This window comes from Salvelinus namaycush, chromosome 23, assembly GCF_016432855.1.
Source record: "Salvelinus namaycush isolate Seneca chromosome 23, SaNama_1.0, whole genome shotgun sequence".
NCBI lineage: Eukaryota > Metazoa > Chordata > Actinopteri > Salmoniformes > Salmonidae > Salvelinus > Salvelinus namaycush.
Window position 1 is genome coordinate 24,039,640 of NC_052329.1, and position 19,114 is coordinate 24,058,753.

Sequence of the window (19,114 nt, forward strand, 5' to 3'; positions counted from 1 at the left end):
AAGAGAACGAGCAGCAGTGAAACTGTCATTCAGAGTGAAACAATGATGCTTAAGTTGATACTGGGAGGAATTTGAGGAGGATTTGATCATTCAAATCTTACTGAATATTACTGGACAGTCGTTCTGTAACACTACTGAATATAATGTGACAATAAATGACTTGATGTTAAACTTTATCTTAATAACACAATAACAAAAACACCTAAGGCAAAGAGAAAATTGAATGGTGAGACAAATTAGATGGAATTAAGGGGTTAAGTCATTTTAAGCTCTCAATATTTTCTGCATGAGAACAGCGTAACTGGAGACCTACAAGTCTACAAGTCTGATAACAGGGGAACATAACACTGCTTTCTCACAGCTTAGTGTAAACCCACTCAAATCACACCAGTCTTTTTATGAACTCAAACATAGTTGATTATTTTATTGATTTAAATATTACGAGAGTGGGTTGATACAACAATATCTGTCACAATAGACATACCCAATGTTTGCAAGCCTTGTAATTGTAGAGTATATGTTGGTCGAAAAACACATTGAAACGGTCATTGAGTTTGAAGCATGGGTGGAATTCTCTGACACTAGTTCCTGTCAAACAGGTTTTTACCAGTCTTCTATTTTAACCTTACAGAGAACATTTTATGATCATGATGAATGCATTTCGTGAAAACAAGGACATCAGTGGGAGTACTGAATTCACAAACACTCACCTGAAATATGAAAAGATAGTTTATTGTAATAAAACAGAGAACATACAACAGTAAAAAAGTTGCTGACTAATATAATTTGCAACAGTGTATAATCAACTTGGCAGGACTTCGAGAAACAAATAACATTTACATATACTGAACAAAAATATAATCGCAACTTGCAACAATTTCTATGATTTTTCTGAATTACAGTTAAGGAAATCAGTCAATTTAAATAAATTAATAAGGCCCTAATCCAGCCAATCAGAATTTGTTTCACGCCGGTTTCACGCAGGTGAAGAAGTCGGATCTGGAGGACCTGGGCTGGCGTGGTTACATGTGGTCTGTGGTTGTGAGGCCGGTTGGATGTACTGACAAATTCTCTGAAATGACATTGGAGGTGGCTTATAGAAAAATGAACATTCAATTCTCTGCCAACAGCTCTGGTGAACATGCCTGCTGTCAGCATGCCAATTGCATTCTGCCTCAAAACTTGAGACATCTGTGCCATTGTGTTGTGTGACAAAATTGCACATTTTAGAGTGGCCTTTTATTGTCCACTGCACAGGGTGCACCTGTGTAATGATCATGCTGTTTAATCAGCTTTTTGATATGCCACACCTGTCAGGTGGATGGATTATCTTGACAAAGGATAAAATGCTCACTAAAATGCTCATGTAAACAAATTTGTGCACAAAATTGGAGAAAGGTAAGGGATCTTTTATTTAATCTCATGAACCATGGGACCAGCACTTTACATGTTATGTTTATATTTTTGTTCAGTGTATATCTAAACAGTAGCATATTAATACACTCATACACTCTTGGAAAAATATAGCTTTTTGGCTGTCCCCATTGGAGAACCCTTTGAAGAACACTTTGGGTTCCAGGTAGAACCGTTTTGAGTTCTATACAGAATCCTTTCCAAAGAGATAACCGAAAAGGGTTCCCCTATGGGGCAGCTGAAGAATCCTTTTGGAACCCTTTTTTCTAAGAGTGAAGTGTTTCCCTGGCTAATCAATCAAAAAGTTAAGTGCATAATTTCCTTCATAGTACAGTTTTTTTGCATACAACATCTTTCCATTGGTACCCTTTCCTTTATATTCCACTGTCCGTCCATGTACCTTATACCACCAATACCTTTTGAAAAGATGGAGAAACAACATTTTCATGCAGACCAGTTTGTCCCATGAACCTTCATATTAAATGTCGGTCTTTGTTGGGGTGGAGGAACTTGCCACAGAACCTGCCGGTTTGCTGTAACTTCCTGACGACTTGGCCAGTATATATTTCATAGAGGGGGCTTTGTCGTCCTCCTTGGGGTGGCAGTTATCACAGAGGAGTCCCCCTCCCAGGAGTAGCAGGATCCCAGCCCCCCAGCTCTCTCCGCTGAGCATTCACCAGGAGTCGGTTGTAAAAGTCCTGGATGATGAGACTGGCTGTTGAGGATACAGGGATGAGACACAGGATCCCACTGATGATGAGCACCACCCCTACCGCCACCGTCGCCCGTGCCTTGGCCACCTCCTCCAACAGAAAGTTGGTGCACTTTCCCCCGACAAACGCCATGAAGAGGCCAGCAATTCCCACCACGATGTCCACCACGACCAGCACTCTAGCAACCTGCAGGTCGAAGCTGAGGGACATCATGGAGTCATATACCTTAAACTGCATCTGGCCCATGCTCTGGACCACACAGCTCATCCAGATGCCCTCACAGATGGTTTGCGAGGTGACATCGTTTTTTCAGATGAAGTCTATGACCCTCCACATGGGCACGCCGCCGACAATGGTCGTTCCCTACACAGACGATCAAGGCCAGGGCACTGCCCAGCATCTGAATGCCCATGGAACACATTCTGAATGCAGTGTCCTTCTGTCTCTCTCTACTCATTGACTAACTTTTTGTGTCTCCAAGTTAATACCGGAAGGCAATCAGGTGTTTTGGTGCATTTGAAAACGAGAAAGAAGAGTGTTACTAGCTGGTCCAGCTTTAAGAAACTGAGAGCCAGCCAAATAATACCAGCCTTACAGGATACATTGTTGTGTGTGGACAATAAAGGTGGGGGTTTCATTTTATTCTCCTTTTTGGATATGGTAGATCAGTTTACAAAGCTTTTATTGTTCAAACATCCTATGAGGAACGAGGATGTAGGCATGTGCTTGAAAACTCGCCAGCTTGAAAGCTCAAACAGCAAAATTAACTTTCAATGTGATTCATTTGACTTTGTTAGCAATAGATGGCAAATAGTGCTGAAATAAATTTATAAATAGTCATGGGAGGACAGAAAAGAAAACAGAGGAGGGGAGCACTAAGCCCTATAAAGTACCCTTCTCGCACTGTGTGTTTTTGTGAACTCATCATACCTTCTTAGTTTACACATTCTCAACTAAAAATCAACAGTGATTTGTTTAGCTTTCCTGACACACATATGCCAAGCTTCACTTTCACTGGGTTAGAGAGGTCACCAGATTCCAGAGCATGCAGTATGCCCCAACCGATTTGGAGACGTTCACATTGCATTGGCACGCCAATGCACAGAAAAGAGAGGTGGGGCTGGGGGCGAGAGATAATCTGATCTGTTTAAACTCATACAACATATTTTTATAATGTGCACTGTTAACTTAAGCATTATGTAATGTATGTAAACAGCGTCACAAGATGAAGATGTAACGAGACATGTTTTGGTAAACTTGGCACAAGGAATTACGATGTAGTTTAAGGGGTGGTAAGGTGATACTGTTCTTAATGCTTCTTGTTCGAGAAAGTAGTGACAATTGTCTATTCAACAATGAATGAACAATGAAAACAAACCAGGTTCTACCAGTTTTTCCAATCTAAATAATAAATTATGAAAATATCCAGTAGGCCTATACATTTTGGCCAATCTCTGCACATCATCTCTACATAGCTGGTTCTGAGAGGAAGCCAGTTTAAATAGCAGAGCTTGTTTCACAGACAATAGTTTTTTCTTATCTAACCTGGCTTAAGTTGTGTAACTGGTTCATCTGTGCATTCTTGCAATCTGTCACTGCCAGTCTTCAAAGTAAATGTCTCAGTGAGTATTTCTAATAATGGGGGAAATCAGTGTTCTCAGGATTGTGTGACAGGGTTAAATACTTTCCTCACTTTCTTACTCGAATCAATGGGATGTAAAGTCCCACTTTTGGTGTATTTCAAACAGAAGACAGTGAGGGAGGATTGTCAGTAGGTCATTTCACCTAAATAATATGCTATTAGACATTTTCAGCTAAGATTTCAGCTGAGAAAAAGGAAATCACAGTAACTTGGAGTCAATTTCTTAAAAAAGACAGTTAACACCAATGTATAAACTTTCATCAAAAAGAAAGGAGGACCAAGGCACTCTTCATATAATTAATTAAAATGCCTTTATTAGTATGGCATGGTCAATAGAAACAAAGTTTTTTTTAAACCGACGCGTTTCGGCTGCATGGCCTTCGTCAGGGAGTACTTTGTTGGAAATGTTTTATACACAAAAAAAAAGAAGGTTTGCAATTGATTAAGTTCTTTAGACATAATCAATCAACATATATTGGCTGTTTGCAAAACATACTGTGATCTACTGTACAAAGTTATGACAAGTCGATTATACATATATAATGTACATATAGTCCATGTTCTTACATCAATACTATCATTCTGGCACAGTGTCCTTATACGGTAAAAGAGAAGTTAGGGTTATGGGAATGGCTTCAATTCACTTCAGTCATCACCCCATGACCCATGAGATGATCCCTCGACACTGCATATAGAGTAGTACTACTTCTCTGTAACGTCATTTCTTATAGGCAACAGTTCTGTCTTGTCTTTTTCTTGCAAAGTTCTGAAGAGCTCAGTTAATTTGTTTTCACATATTCACTCTGTTCTGATTTCACATCACTTTCAAAACGTAAAATGGAAAAGAACAAGACTGGATAATACCAGTAACTTGCATGATATTTTCAATTCACAGAAGATTACCAAAGATAATCAAATAATTTACAGTCTTTCTTTCAACAGTTTCCAGCTCAAACGTAAGCTCTGCTGGTAGCTGTGGACCTTGCCTGTGAGTACTTCACTGGGTAGTCGTCACGCTCCTCCTTGGGTGGGCAGGAGCTGCAGAGGAGCCCCCCTCCCAGAATCAGGAGCCCTGCTGTGCCCCAGCCGATGTACAGTGAGGCCCCCAGCTCCCTCCTCTGGGCCTCGACCAGCAGAGGGTTGTAAAAATCCCTGATGATGGTGTTGGCAGACCAGCAGACAGGGACGAGGATGAGGACGCCAGCCACGATGAAGACGATCCCGCTGGCAATGGCTACTTTAGCTTTGGAAGCCTCATCCTCTACAAAGTTGGTGCACTTTCCTCCAGAAATTCCCAAGAGGATGCCGAAGCATGATGCGATGATGGCGATGACGCTCAGAGCTCTGGCAGCCTGCAGGTCCTGGGGTAAGGCCAGGAGGGAGTCGTAGATCTTGCACTGCATCTGTCCTGTGCTCTGGGTCACACAGTTCATCCACAAGCCCTCCCATATGACCTGAGCAGTCACGATGTTGGCTCCGATGAAGGCTGTGACTTTCCACATAGGCAGGGCACACACAATAATGGTCCCCAGGAACCCAATGATAGCCAGGACGAAGCCCAGCATCTGTCTTCCCATCGACACCATTTTGAAGACTTCTTGTTTTTTGTTGTAAAATCAATGAAGCTCAGGCAGAGGTTGTAGAGGAGAGTCAATGCAGGTCAGCACAGCTTGGTTGTAATCGTTGTTAACTATTCACTAAGTCACATCCCCTGAAGTTATATGGACCTCTCTGCTCCTGAAAGGGTGGAGTCAACAGCCTTCCCCCTGACCTGAAACCAGTTGACATGGTAATTTTCAAGCCGGACCAGATTCTTTCACCTCCCCTGTCGGTATGTGTGAATGACAATGGGTTTCGGTGAGATGCGCCTCAATCTCTTTGGACATGCTAACGAATACAAGACCTGTGAAGAAGAGATAGTAATTGGTCCATTCAAAAAATGCCTCTGTAGTGAATGCCGTTTGGCTGGGTGGTTAGGCCTGTCTGCCCACTGGTTTCAGGGTAGAGAGATAAACCGTCAACAATGCCACCTGAATTCTCATTAGTCATGGCCGGAAGTTCGAAGCTACTCCTGTTGTTCCCCGTTTTCATGATGACATTTTTTATTGCAACTATTGATTCCTGTAATCAAGTTGCTAATACCACCAGAATTGTGATTTGTCATAGCCAGAAGTAAGTTAAGGCCTATATTCAGTCTCTGTTTTCTTGGTTTTGATCCAGAACACATTTCTTTAATGTAATAAACCAATACATTAAAAACACACTACAGAACATTGCCTTTAAGCCCGGGTACAGATCTAAGAAACCTTGATTTTAAAGAAAGCTGTTGGCAATCTAGTTAAACAACCTATTTGAGTTACAGTCTAGACTCTCAAAACTATCCCACTGAGCACGGACGTCAATTCAACGTCTATTCCACGTTGGTTCAACGAACGTAATTTGAGTGAAATGATGTGGAAATGATGTAGATTCAACCATTGTGTGCCCAGTGGGATGTTTGTATATTTGGAGAGAGGAGATATGAGGTAGCTTTTGAGCAACCATGCTATCTCCAAAATGAAAGGAGATACACAGATACACGTCATCATGTAACTGAAAGATATTGATCCCTTAAAATCCTTAAGAGTCTATTGACACACCCTATCAAAATCCGTCAGTTTAAGCTGGAGATATCTTTTTTTGCATGAGCTGTGTCTCAATACGTCACATCCTCCTATGTCGGCCTTCCGCATCTGCGGTGGAAAGTGGCCGAGCTACAGCGGAGTTTGTCAAACCATGAGAAAAAAATTGGTCCACTCACATAAACGTCTGTAGCGTCTGAACGGTTTGGCCTACAAACTAATATAGAAAGATGAGACTTTCACGAACACGCTGGTGTTCTCCGTTTTGCTCTACGACCCCTATAAGCCCCACGGGACTTGTCTGATGTCGGTAATCGCTGATGTGCTATCTTCTGTTTAGCGTCAAAACCGTTTCGGCTACAAACTAAGTGTCACGGGATCGCATCTGAAGGTAACCCATACAAATTAATGGAAGTGTAGAGGTAGTTTTGTGTCAACAAAAATAAGGGGTTGAATATGTGTAAAAAATATATAGATATTTCCTGAGCTTTCTTATATCTCCTAGATATAAGACATACACTTCAAAACCTTATTCCTTATGTATTTTGCCATTTATGAATGTGTTATTCAATGCGCTACTATGCGCTATAATAGTAAAGGCCAAATTCAATTTTTTTCATTTTTTTTTTTATACCTGAAAGGGTTCTGAAATTCAAAATCAAATAGCTAAATGATCCATGGTATGACAATCTTAAACCAACTCCATATGTTAGCTTCGTACCCCCTCCCCCCCAACGACTTAGATGTTTAGATTCATCATTTAAGGCAGAGTTGAATTCAAAATGCAACTTTTAAAACATGAATCGCAAGTTAGAAAATGCATAGGCTTTGATTATTGGTATGATTATTGCTCATAGTTCATGAACATTTCAAATCGCAGTTATTGTTTCCCAACTTTTCCACAAAGACACATTAGGACTACACATTATTGTATATAATAACATGTGTGTTTATATTTGGTAAATATAGGCACAAAATATTTACAGAAAAATATATTGTTTTCTGTGTACAGATACATCACAAGTCATAGACCAGCCAGCTATTTACAAGACAACAGTATCGGTTGCACAATGGGAGAACATAGGTTGCTGCTAAAATTAACATTTACGCTACATCCATTCTCATGATCAAACTATTTGTTGTAATGTTTGCATACTAGTATAGTAGTCAAGACATAAGGATTTACATTGTCAACATTTGAAAGAACAGATTCTTCCTCTTAGGTGAAAGTGAAAACACTCGTAAACATAATGAATATCATTCACACAATCATTTTCATGTCTATAAATTGCATGTTATTCTCATCAATAACAATATCTACATATCAATGTGGACAAAAGTACATGATATAAGTACATTTTGGTGGTGCAATTAAACTCTGCAGAGGCAAAGCTAAGCAAAACAATAGCTTGAAAACATCAAGGTCCAGAATACCAGTCAATATTCAGGGAGACGTTCCCTCTTTCCATTTCACTTTGTTACAGATACCGTCCAGGCCGTCCAGGTACAGCGTATTCTATTGGTGCTGCATATGGCTTGCTTGGTGCATACGAACCTGTCCCTGAGTAGGGTCTGCTGGCTGGGGTGTAAACTCTCCCATAGGGCCCTGCCTGGACCATTGGTTGGCCTGGATAGGGGTACATGGGCGCTCCTTGAGGATAGCCTGGGTACCCATACATCTTCTGGGGCGGGCAGGAGGTGCAGAGGATGATCCCCCCGATGAGGAGCAGCGCTGTGGAGCCCCAGCCGATGTAGATGGAGGCTCCTATCTCCCTCCTCTGGGTCTCGATGGTCAGAGGGTTATTAAAGTCTGAGATGGTGAACGCTGCCGACCAGCAGACGGGGATGAGGACCAGAAGAGCACCAATGAGCAGCAGGATGCCTCCAAGGATCGTCACTTTACCCTTGGAGGATTCAGACTTCAGGGTGCTGGTGCACTGGCCCCCGATGAAGGTGACAATCAGGCCGACAAAGTTGAAGATGATGGAGATGATGACCAGGGCCCTCGCTGCCTGAAGGTCTGTTGCTAGCCTCATCATTGAGTCGTTTATCTTGCACTGCATCTGTCCCGTGCTCTGCATCACGCAGTTCATCCACAGGCCGTCCCACACAATCTGTCCTGTTACAATGTTGGCACCGATGTAAGTGGTTACCCTCCACATGGGGATACCCGTGGTCACTGCCACCCCCACAAAGCCGATGAAGCTGAGCACCTGGCCCAACACCTCCTTTCCGATCCTTCCCATGACCAAAGGTTGTGTCCGGAGTGGGAGAAAGAGAAGTCTGGCTACCTAGGTCTGGATCTCTGGAGCTATGTGAGAGGTCTGATTGACGATCAGAAACAACTGGAGCCCGCTGAGGAGGAAGAATGTGCAGTAGGAGTGGTTTCCTGCCACAAGGTGAGTTGTTCCGGACAGACCAGTTTCCTCAGGCTGTCACACTGTAGATACTTTGTGACACACAGACAGAGCTGACGAAGTGGTGACAATCCTTCACTAAATACTGTCATCTTCAGAAAGCTCTCTTTCATATGCGACAGGTTCAAAACAACCTGGAGTTCATTGGGATTACACTTCTTCCAACTTGATACCATCTACACTGAAACTGGCACTTCCATGAAGGCATTACCCATCTATAAAAATGCTAAATCCCAGACCTTCATTGTGACTTTGAAAATGTAAATAAATACACATGTGCAGGCCTATTTACTTTATAAAAAGTTGGTTTTACCGACACTGTATGTATCAACATTTGGATTTTATATTTATATTTCAAAAGATGTAGGGTTAGGACATGTTATGAAAGTGACATTCCACTACCAGTTAGTCAATGTGTCATTTGTTTCCACAAGTGTGGTCAGATCATTTAGCGTTTCTGAATCTGCAGGTTACAAGAAACTGTCAACAACTTGCAATTTAGGGAAAATGGTAATGGTGACACTTCCTAACCACATCGGAACTTATCTTCATCCCAAAAGCCCTCACCTAACCACAAGAGCCATTTAGATTATGCTTAAGATACATTGAACACATTGTGTTGGGGAAATGGTTCTAACATGGTGACCCCAAACCACTAGCCTCGTATGAGGCTACCAAACCACTAGCCTCGTATGAGGCTACCAAACCACTAGCCTCGTATAAGGCTACCAAACCACTAGCCTCGTATGAGGCTACCAAACCACTAGCCTCGTATGAGGCTACCAAACCACTAGCCTTGTATGAGGCTACCAAACCACTAGCCTCGTATGAGGCTACCAAACCACGACAGTATTTAGAAATATCTATATCTGGCTTTGACATACCCTAACAAGGAGGGGTAAAGGAGAGGGAGGGTGCGTGTGTGAGATGGATGATATAATTAAGTGGACCCTGGAGGAGATTTAAAGAGTTATTGGCATTTGGTTTAATCTACTTCGTGGACAATCTTACCACACTGCCTCAAAGTAACTGTCCAGACTATGGAGTAGCCCATCCTACACAAGCCCTTTATCTTACAACAGTCCAACCACTCCACAGCCATCACTATTGCTTCAGCTGGAAATGTTACAGCAATGTGCAAGGGATCACTCATTTAAAAGGTGGAATGAAATACATTTGTCAATTTAAAAACTTTATTGGAAAATGTGTTTAAATTATTGGAGTTAAAACAAAAAGTTAGTTCAAAAGCCCCAAAGCAACATTATTAGGCTAGTCAATGTTCAAAGCAAATATTGCCATGTGCTCACACATAGGCCGCTCTTGCCGAATAGGGTTTTACATATCTTGCCACATTGTATTTGGAGGAGTGTCCCCGATCCTGGCTTAGTGGACACTGGCTACAGAGAATCCCTCCACCCAGAAGCATGAGTCCCGTGGACCCCAGAAAATCCTCCCAATGCTGTGGAGACTGTGGACCACGTGTCCTCGATGCAGTTGGTGAATTTCCCCCCAACGTTAGACAGCAGCATGGCTTTGAGAGCGACCAGATGACCATTAGGGCGCGGGCCGCCTGTAGATCCTGAGGTAGTGCCAGCATGGAGTCGTAGACTTTACACTGCATTTGCCCGTACTCAGTACCATGCATGCATGTTCATCAACCACAGGCCTTTCCACATTATCTGTGCTGTGACAATGTTGTTGCCAATGAATGCGGTCACTTTCCACATGGGAAGCGCGCAAATGATAATGTCTCCAAACCATCCGATCACACCGAGGCAAATGCCCAGAATTTGCAAACAAGCTGAATGCATGGTACAGTAGGCTACTTCTAGATGGTGTTAAAATGACAACAGTGGTTAAGTTTATAAAAGAAGAACGCTTATCTGCACCTATGGGGTCTAGATGAACCACACATGATAACAATTGTCTGGTGCTGCTCGGATTGGCCTGTTGCTGTGATAGACGAATCAGTAGGTCTAACTGAAACCTAATGTAGTAGGCCTAACAATGACAGTAGGCTACAGATGTTTTTGAGGCTGCGTTTACAAAGACAGAGCAATTCTGATATTTTTTCCACTAATTGCTCTTTTGACAAATCTTTTCAGCTCTGTAAAAGATCTGATGTGATTTGTCAAAAGACCAATTAGTGGAGAATATATCAGAATTGGGCTGCCTGTATACAGACAAATTCTTATTTTCCATATCTCTTATTGTTTTTCTATTTTATGATCAAGTCAACATGTATCTGATCGTTATCAAGCATCTCAATAGTTATTCTAAATAGGTCAAGGTTTACACACCAAACAGAGCAGAGCATAGGGGTGTTTGTACTGATACTGGATAAAACGTTTTACTGCAACAGAAAGACAATTCACCTCACTAATAACCCAGTGAAAGCACATTTGTGTGATTAATTGTTGCGCTTTCATAAATAAATGGATAATACAGACGTATTATATTTATATTGTACAGTTTATTTACAATGATGACACACTTGTTTTAATCACAGGAACAATGTTAAGACAGTGCCAAAATGGAGGCATAACTTGATATACAGTATTGCTAACCTCATGGATTTAATTTGACATTAAAGGATATTAACAGGGTACTTCAGTAGTAGAGAATATCAGCTGTTTAAAAAAAAATATATATACTTACATTATAGTTATAACATAACTCGTAACATTATTTTAACTCAACAAACCCATTCAAGTTCTTTGTGATTTAAAACTCTCACAGTTTTTGGAAAGAGGACTGTCCTTAGTGTCCACATTTAAATTCAATTTGATTAAGTAGATCTTAACATGACACTGACATGAACATCTCAGACATATTGCATGGGTCCGGAGGAGGTGGATCTGACCTGAGAGAACTTGGCCGGATAGTGGTGGTCCTGCTTGGGGGGACAGTTCCAGCACAGCAGCCCCCCTCCCATCAGCAGCAGTGCTGCAGCACCCCAGCCCATATACAGAGACGCCCCCAGCTCCCTCCTCTGGGCCTCGATCAGCAGGGGGTTGTAGAAATCCCTGATGATGGTGTTGGCTGACCAGGACACTGGGATGAGGCAGAGGATGCCTGAGATGATGTAGAGGACTCCAGCCACAATACAGGCTCTAGACTTGGATCCCTCTTCTGCTATGCAGTTGGTGCATTTCCCTCCTGCAATCGACAAGCAGATGCCGACGATACCTGTCAGGATGGAGATGATGATCATGGCTCTGGCGGCCTGGAGGTCCTGGGGTAGTGCCAGCATGGAGTCGTAGACCTTACACTGCATCTGGCCCGTGCTCTGCACAACACAGTTCATCCACATTCCCTCCCAGATTGTTTGGGCCGTGACGATGTTGGCTCCGATGAAGGCTGTGACCTTCCACATAGGCAGGGCACACACGATGATGACCATCAACCAGCCGATCAACGACATGATGATGCCCATGATCTGGATCCCCTGGGAAACCATCTTGACTGAATAGTTCCTCACACACACACTGTCCACTGATTGTTCCTGACCTCACACACGCCAACCTGAGTATCACACACTCCAAGCTGAGTACGGACAGGTCCCGAGGAGTCGAGCTATTCCCAAAGAGTTCAGAGATGGTTCACACAAAAGGGACCAGTATTTATAGAGTTGTGTTGTAGGAGTTGGGGTTTGTAATGTGTTAAAAACAGAGATATGATGCAGGTATATGATACTACAAGTCCCTGCTCTGCTCCCATTTGCTGAGGAATGTTTATACACAAACAGACAGAAGCCCGGTGACCTCTAGCAGTGCTGACCTAAGAGAAAAGAGCAGCTTCAAGGTCATGTAGCCACTTGACACGGAAACAAAACAGCTATTCCTTCTGACTCACTACTATGGGACTCTATCAAAGAATGACTTGGAAACTGACTATGGAGTTTTAAAAATAGGGATTTGAAAAAAGAGTGGGTTATTTGGAAATGTGTTATTTGGAGGTGTTTAAAACTACATATTTTTTTATGACTGCACACTAATATTTGATTGACACTTTATTCAGGACACAAAAATACAAGATGAAGTGTGGTGTAACAGAATGTGTGGTGTAACAGAATGATGATGTTTTATGTTTTTATTCCTGTAGGGGACACCATTGGACAATAAAGGATGCTCAAGAGGTGAGTGTCATCTTACTCGAAATCCAAGTGTAGACTAAAGTAAAAGTCACATTCCAGTGGCAAAGCCGTTTCTCAACCTCCAGTCTTCTCAAGCCATCAATCAGTTGTCCATTTTCTCTTATGTTAAATTTACCTGGGCTACTGTAGCAAACTAAACTTTAGGCCTACATTTCAGCTTGGCTAACCTGGAATATAAAGTATCTAAAATGGAATTGGGATGTTATTTTAGGGTGAAACTGTCAACTAAACAGTAATCTAATACACTGCTCAAAAAAATAAAGGGAACACTTAAACAACACAATGTAACTCCAAGTCAATCACACTTCTGTGAAATCAAACTGTCCACTTAGGAAGCAACACTGATTGACAATAAATTTCACATGCTGTTGTGCAAATGGAATAGACAACAGGTGGAAATTATAGGCAATTAGCAAGACACCCCCAATAAAGGAGTGGTTCTGCAGGTGGTGACCACAGACCACTTTTCAGTTCCTATGCTTCCTGGCTGATGTTTTGGTCACTTTTGAATGCTGGCGGTGCTTTCACTCTAGTGGTAGCATGAGACGGAGTCTACAACCCACACAAGTGGCTCAGGTAGTGCAGCTCATCCAGGATGGCACATCAATGCGAGCTGTGGCAAGAAGGTTTGCTGTGTCTGTCAGCGTAGTGTCCAGAGCATGGAGGCACTACCAGGAGACAGGCCAGTACATCAGGAGATGTGGAGGAGGCCGTAGGAGGGCAACAACCCAGCAAAAAGGACCGCTACCTCCGCCTTTGAGCAGGAGGAGCACTGCCAGAGCCCTGCAAAATGACCTCCAGCAGGCCACAAATGTGCATGTGTCTGCTCAAACGGTCAGAAACAGACTCCATGAGGGTGGTATGAGGGCCCGACGTCCACAGGTGGGGGTTGTGCTTACAGCCCAACACCGTGCAGGACGTTTGGCATTTGCCAGAGAACACCAAGATTGGCAAATTCGCCACTGGCGCCCTGTGCTCTTCACAGATGAAAGCAGGTTCACACTGAGCATGTGACAGACGTGACAGAGTCTGGAGACGTCGTGGAGAACGTTCTGCTGCCTGCAACATCCTCCAGCATGACCGGTTTGGCGGTGGGTCAGTCATGGTGTGGGGTGGCATTTCTTTGGGGGGCCGCACAGCCCTCCATGTGCTCGCCAGAGGTAGCCTGACTGCCATTAGGTACCGAGATGAGATCCTCAGACCCCTTGTGAGACCATATGCTGGTGCGGTTGGCCCTGGGTTCCTCCTAATGCAAGACAATGCTAGACCTCATGTGGCTGGAGTGTGTCAGCAGTTCCTGCAAGAGGAAGGCATTGATGCTATGGACTGGCCCGCCCGTTCCCCAGACCTGAATCCAATTGAGCACATCTGGGACATCATGTCTCGCTCCATCCACCAACGCCACGTTGCACCACAGACTGTCCAGGAGTTGGCGGATGCTTTAGTCCAGGTCTGGGAGGAGATGCGTCAGGAGACCATCCGCCACCTCATCAGGAGCATGCCCAGGCGTTGTAGGGAGGTCATACAGGCACGTGGAGGCCACACACACTACTGAGCCTCATTTTGACTTCTTTTAAGAACATTACATCAAAGTTGGATCAGCCTGTAGTGTGGTTTTCCACTTTAATTTTGAGTGTGACTCCAAATCCAGACCTCCATGGGTTGATAAATTTGATTTCCATTGATAATGTTTGTGTGATTTTGTTGTCAGCACATTCAACTATGCAAAGAAAAAAGTATTTAATAAGAATATTTCATTCATTCAGATCTAGGATGTGTTATTTTAGTGTTCCCTTTATTTTTTTGAGCAGTGTATATCTAGTCTGTAATTTCGCAACGAAAATGTCTGTTTAACAGTTGGTGTGAGGTGTTGCTGAAGAGCTAAGAATAACCAGTGCCATGCTGAGGGATATGATATTATTATCAAAGGCTGTTGCTCATGTACAGTCAAAGAAAACATGAGACAGTGAATTTGAAGTTGAACAAAAACGTTTATTTACACTTTTATCACCATTGAAATTTATATTTTCAGAATCACACATACATAAAAAAATATACATTTAGTCGAAATGATTAATGAAATATGCACTTTCAATGCAATGTTATGGGGCAGCAGGTAGCCTAGTGGTTAGAGCGTTGGACTAATAACCGAAAAGTTGCAAGATCGAATCCCCGAGCTGACAAGGTAAAAATCTGTCGTTCTGCCGCTGAACAAGGCAGTTAACCCACTGTTCCTAGGTCGTCATTGAAAATAGGAATTTGTTCTTAACTGACTTGCCTAGTTAAATAAAGCTAAAAATGTTATGAGAAACCCATTCTGAAATCTTTTATGCATATTTTATATGAATATACATCTGAAGGAGTATTAGCTGACATAACATGTCATTTCTGTGCCACTGTCTGTCTTTAGCTAAAGTCAAATACAATGGCATTTTGTCATTTAGCAGTCGAACCAAGCTGTGATACCATGCAAACATGTACGAAAGCTGAAGAACAAATGCACATCCAGGTACTTTCCTCAGGTGCTGGAGTTGTAGGCGAACCCATGGAAAACAGACAGGAAAACGCTGCACACTGCTGCTCATGCTCCCAGGTGATATTTATTTACAACAACGTGTCGACCCTTAGGTCTTCATCAGGCATCCCACAATCTCACAAAATCACTATGTGTGACAGTAAGGATCACACTGCACAGCACCTGTATAAATATACATAGTCTATCTTTCTTTTATAGTTTATCTTCCTTTTCTTTCTCTTACTTCTCTCCGTGAAGTTTTTCCCACTCCTCAAACATAGCCCTTGGGTGCTGAGGGCCTGGCAGCTGAGTACTTTTATTTGTATCATTTGTTTTTAGGGGGTAGATCAGCTTTAATATTGCAGATAGATTGTGACTTCTATCAATGTAATTGTCTGCATCACTTCCAATCCCCCATATATAGTTTTTTTATCTATTTTCCTTCTTTATTATTTTCCTCTCCCCTCCCCTAACCCTACCAACCCTCTCCTAACCCTCCCACCCCTCCCCCTCCCAACCCTCCCCCAATCCTCCCACCCCTCCCCCAACCCTACCAACCCTCCCCCAATCCCTCCCTCCCCTAATACTACCAGCCCTCCCCAATCCTTCCACCCCTCCCCCAATCCCCCCACCTAACCCTACCACCCCTCCCCTAACCCTACACCTGCTCTAATCCTAGCACTAATAGGAGTAAACTAATAGATAACTGGGTACTTAGTGTGGTAATTGTCCTCTTTACAGGAACAGTTGGCACAGAGGAAGCCGCCTCCCATGATCATGAGGGGCGCGGCCCCCCCAGCCAATGTAGAGCGTGGCCCCCAGCTCCATCTTCTGAGACCTTGTCTGCAAGGGGTCCCTGATGATGGTGTTGGCCGACCAGCAAAAAGGGATGAGGCACAGGACGACAGCGATGATGACTAGACCCTTGCCAACGCCTATTCCGGATTTGGCCCTCTCATCCTCCACGCAGTTGGTGCACTTGCCCCGGACCACGGCGAGCAGGATGCCCACCAGGCCCATCATGATAGAGATGATGGGATCACGAGCGGCATGGAGGTGCTGGGGTGGATCCAGCATGGAGTCGTAGATCGTACACTGTATCTGACCTCTACTCTGGATCACACAGACCTTCCACATTCCCTCCAATAAGTTTTGTGTCATGATGTTCTCGCCGATGAAGGCTGTGACCTTCCATTGAGGCAGGGCACAGACCACGATGACCACGATCCAGCCAATGATGCCCAGGGCTGCGCCCAGCATCTGAAACACAGCAGATACCATATTTTCTTCTTCTTTAAGTCCTAGAGGAGTCGATGAAGGAAATCAGCCCAAAATGTGTATTTTCTTAGAAATCAGTTGCTTGGTATGTCTTGCTTGAAAGATATCCATGTGTCAATGTTTAAGCCATATTGGGAGCAGGTGCTTTTATACACCTGACTTGGGAGAGGCTTGGCACACACACACGCTCAAACACAGCTTTGACATGACTTGCCGCTTCCTCCCCAGGGCATGTGCCGTCATGCTGGCTGTTTTTTTGTCTTCTCTATTAAATGGTACAAGTGGAACAGCCTCATTGTGACTCAGTGTTCAAATGGTTTTAACCAAGCTAAAGAGGAACCGTGTGTGCCAACACACTTAAAAGTATAAACTCAGTGTCAGGGTTTCAGTATTTTCTCCTCTCTTTTGCAAGTTTCATGCTTATCTTCACACTACATTATGTGGAATGGAACTAATAGAAAAACATCTGGTCATGTTAGAGAATATCCGTGAATAAGGATTTTTTAAAATCTTTTCTCAAACTCAAATATCAATGCGAGACAGGTAAAAGTATTATAATCTGACAATTAGACCATTCGATTGAGATAGTTCCCAACCCCTTTCCTCTTAATATGAACAGAGCCCTTTAATTTCTCAAATCAAAGGGATGTCTCTATATAGAGTTTTCGATGAGAGAATTTTAACAAAATGTTATTCTACTTCGGCTACCTACATTACCTGACATTCACTCTTCACCTTTGACCCCATGGCTGACCTTTGCAGCTCTGGGACTCCCAGCAGGTCATGTTGACTTGAAACAATGCCAGAATACACACACGCTTTTATAACTCTAATGGCAGAGTTTAACCAGGATATCCACTTATTTAATTATTTCAAATACCAGTACATCATCCTACAGATCCCCTTGAATACATAGGCCTACTGTAACTTATTATTTTCCTGCTTGAGTTTACAGTCCCTTGCATAGAATATGTTACAAGACTGCAACAAAAGTTAATATGTAAGGTGCTCTTTGGTTTCCCAGGCTTGTGACATTGTCAAAATAATGTAGGCATGTTGCCTTTCTATGAGATAATCCCTTACTGTAATGTACGTGTCACGCCCTGGCCTTAGTTATCTTTGTTTTCTTTATTATTTTAGTTAGGTCAGGGTGTGACATGGGGAATGTATGTGTTTTTTGGATTGTCTAGGGGTTTTGTACGTTTAATGGGTCAGTGTCTTGTCTAGGTGTTTGTATGTCTATGGCTGCCTAGATTGGTTCTCAATTAGAGGCAGCTGTGGTTCATTGTCTCTGATTGAGAGCCATATTTAAGGCAGCCATAGGCATTTGGGTTTTGTGGGTAATTGTCTATGTTCTATGTTGCATGTGTGCACTTAGTTCGTTTTAGCTTCACGTTTGTTTTTTGTTCGTTTAGTAAGTGTTTGTTTTTCTTCATTAAAAGAAGATGTCTTTTTTCCACGCTGCGCCTTGGTCCACTCATTCGTCTCATAACGATCGTGACGGTACGATGTTTGAAGCAGACCAAGGTGCAGCGTAATTTGTGGTCATCACATTTATTAAAATGAGAACCAGCAACAAAATAACAAAATGAACCCAAACGTACCGTTCCGTAGGCTACAAGAGCTGTACAAAAACAAGATCTCACAACATAGGTGGCAAAAAAGGCTACCTAAGTATGATTCCCAATCAGAGACAACGACAGCTGCCTCTGATTGGGAACCACACTCGGCCAAACACAAAGAAATACAAAACATAGAATGCCCACCCCACATCACACCCTGACCTAACCAAATAGAGAAATAAAACGTCTCTCTAAGGTCAGGGCGTGACACTTACAAAAACAGTACAAATATTTAAACTAAAGTTACATTTCATCAGGGGTGTAGTGCTGCAGGAGAGCAAGGAAGCAATGCTCCCTCACCTTTTACAATTTGAGAATACATGGAGCTGGTAAAAATATTATTTCTGAAGCTGAATCAATTATTGCAAGATCACATAATGATTAATTAGTATTTTACATAACAGAACCAAATATAATTGCATAGCATAGTAGGCCTATAATGTTACTGTTAGGCCTACACCAAAACACCTCCTCATTTGTAGCAAGATTTTAAGATGGTTAGCTGAAGCTGAATAGTCTCATTTGTTTTTCTCATGCGGCCAAAACGCAACAGTGCACACCATTTGCTATAATTTGCTCAAGAAAATAGTATTTCAAGAAGATCTAAATGCATATTCTCTTGAAACTGATTGAGATCAAATGATTGGCATGCAGATGCAGTTTGGACATTTCAGCAGTAAAACGTGAAGAATTATCATTCACTATTGACAGTGATGGCCTATTTTGAAATCAGATAT

At 42.7% G+C, this 19,114-nt stretch overlaps 3 protein-coding genes and 3 pseudogenes across 3 annotated transcripts; all 6 read right to left on the reverse strand.

Moving 5' to 3' along the window:
• Positions 1-1,891: 1,891 nt before the first annotated feature.
• LOC120018558 lies at positions 1,892-2,547 on the reverse strand (annotated as a pseudogene).
• A 1,705-nt stretch (positions 2,548-4,252) lies between these two features.
• LOC120018762 (claudin-4-like) lies at positions 4,253-5,354 on the reverse strand. The gene has a single exon (XM_038961967.1). The coding sequence runs from the start codon at positions 5,352-5,354 to the stop codon at positions 4,719-4,721; it is 636 nt and encodes a 211-aa protein (XP_038817895.1). The 3' UTR covers positions 4,253-4,718.
• A 1,814-nt stretch (positions 5,355-7,168) lies between these two features.
• On the reverse strand, positions 7,169-8,733 carry LOC120018211 (claudin-like protein ZF-A89). Its single transcript, XM_038961283.1, has one exon. It carries the CDS (start codon positions 8,633-8,635, stop codon positions 7,868-7,870), a length of 768 nt encoding a protein of 255 aa, XP_038817211.1. The 5' UTR covers positions 8,636-8,733; the 3' UTR covers positions 7,169-7,867.
• A 1,376-nt stretch (positions 8,734-10,109) lies between these two features.
• On the reverse strand, positions 10,110-10,617 carry LOC120018559 (annotated as a pseudogene).
• Positions 10,618-11,630: 1,013 nt separating this feature from the next.
• LOC120018212 (claudin-4-like) lies at positions 11,631-12,266 on the reverse strand. The gene has a single exon (XM_038961284.1). The coding sequence runs from the start codon at positions 12,264-12,266 to the stop codon at positions 11,631-11,633; it is 636 nt and encodes a 211-aa protein (XP_038817212.1).
• Positions 12,267-16,172: 3,906 nt separating this feature from the next.
• Positions 16,173-16,758, reverse strand: LOC120018560 (annotated as a pseudogene).
• Positions 16,759-19,114: the final 2,356 nt, after the last annotated feature.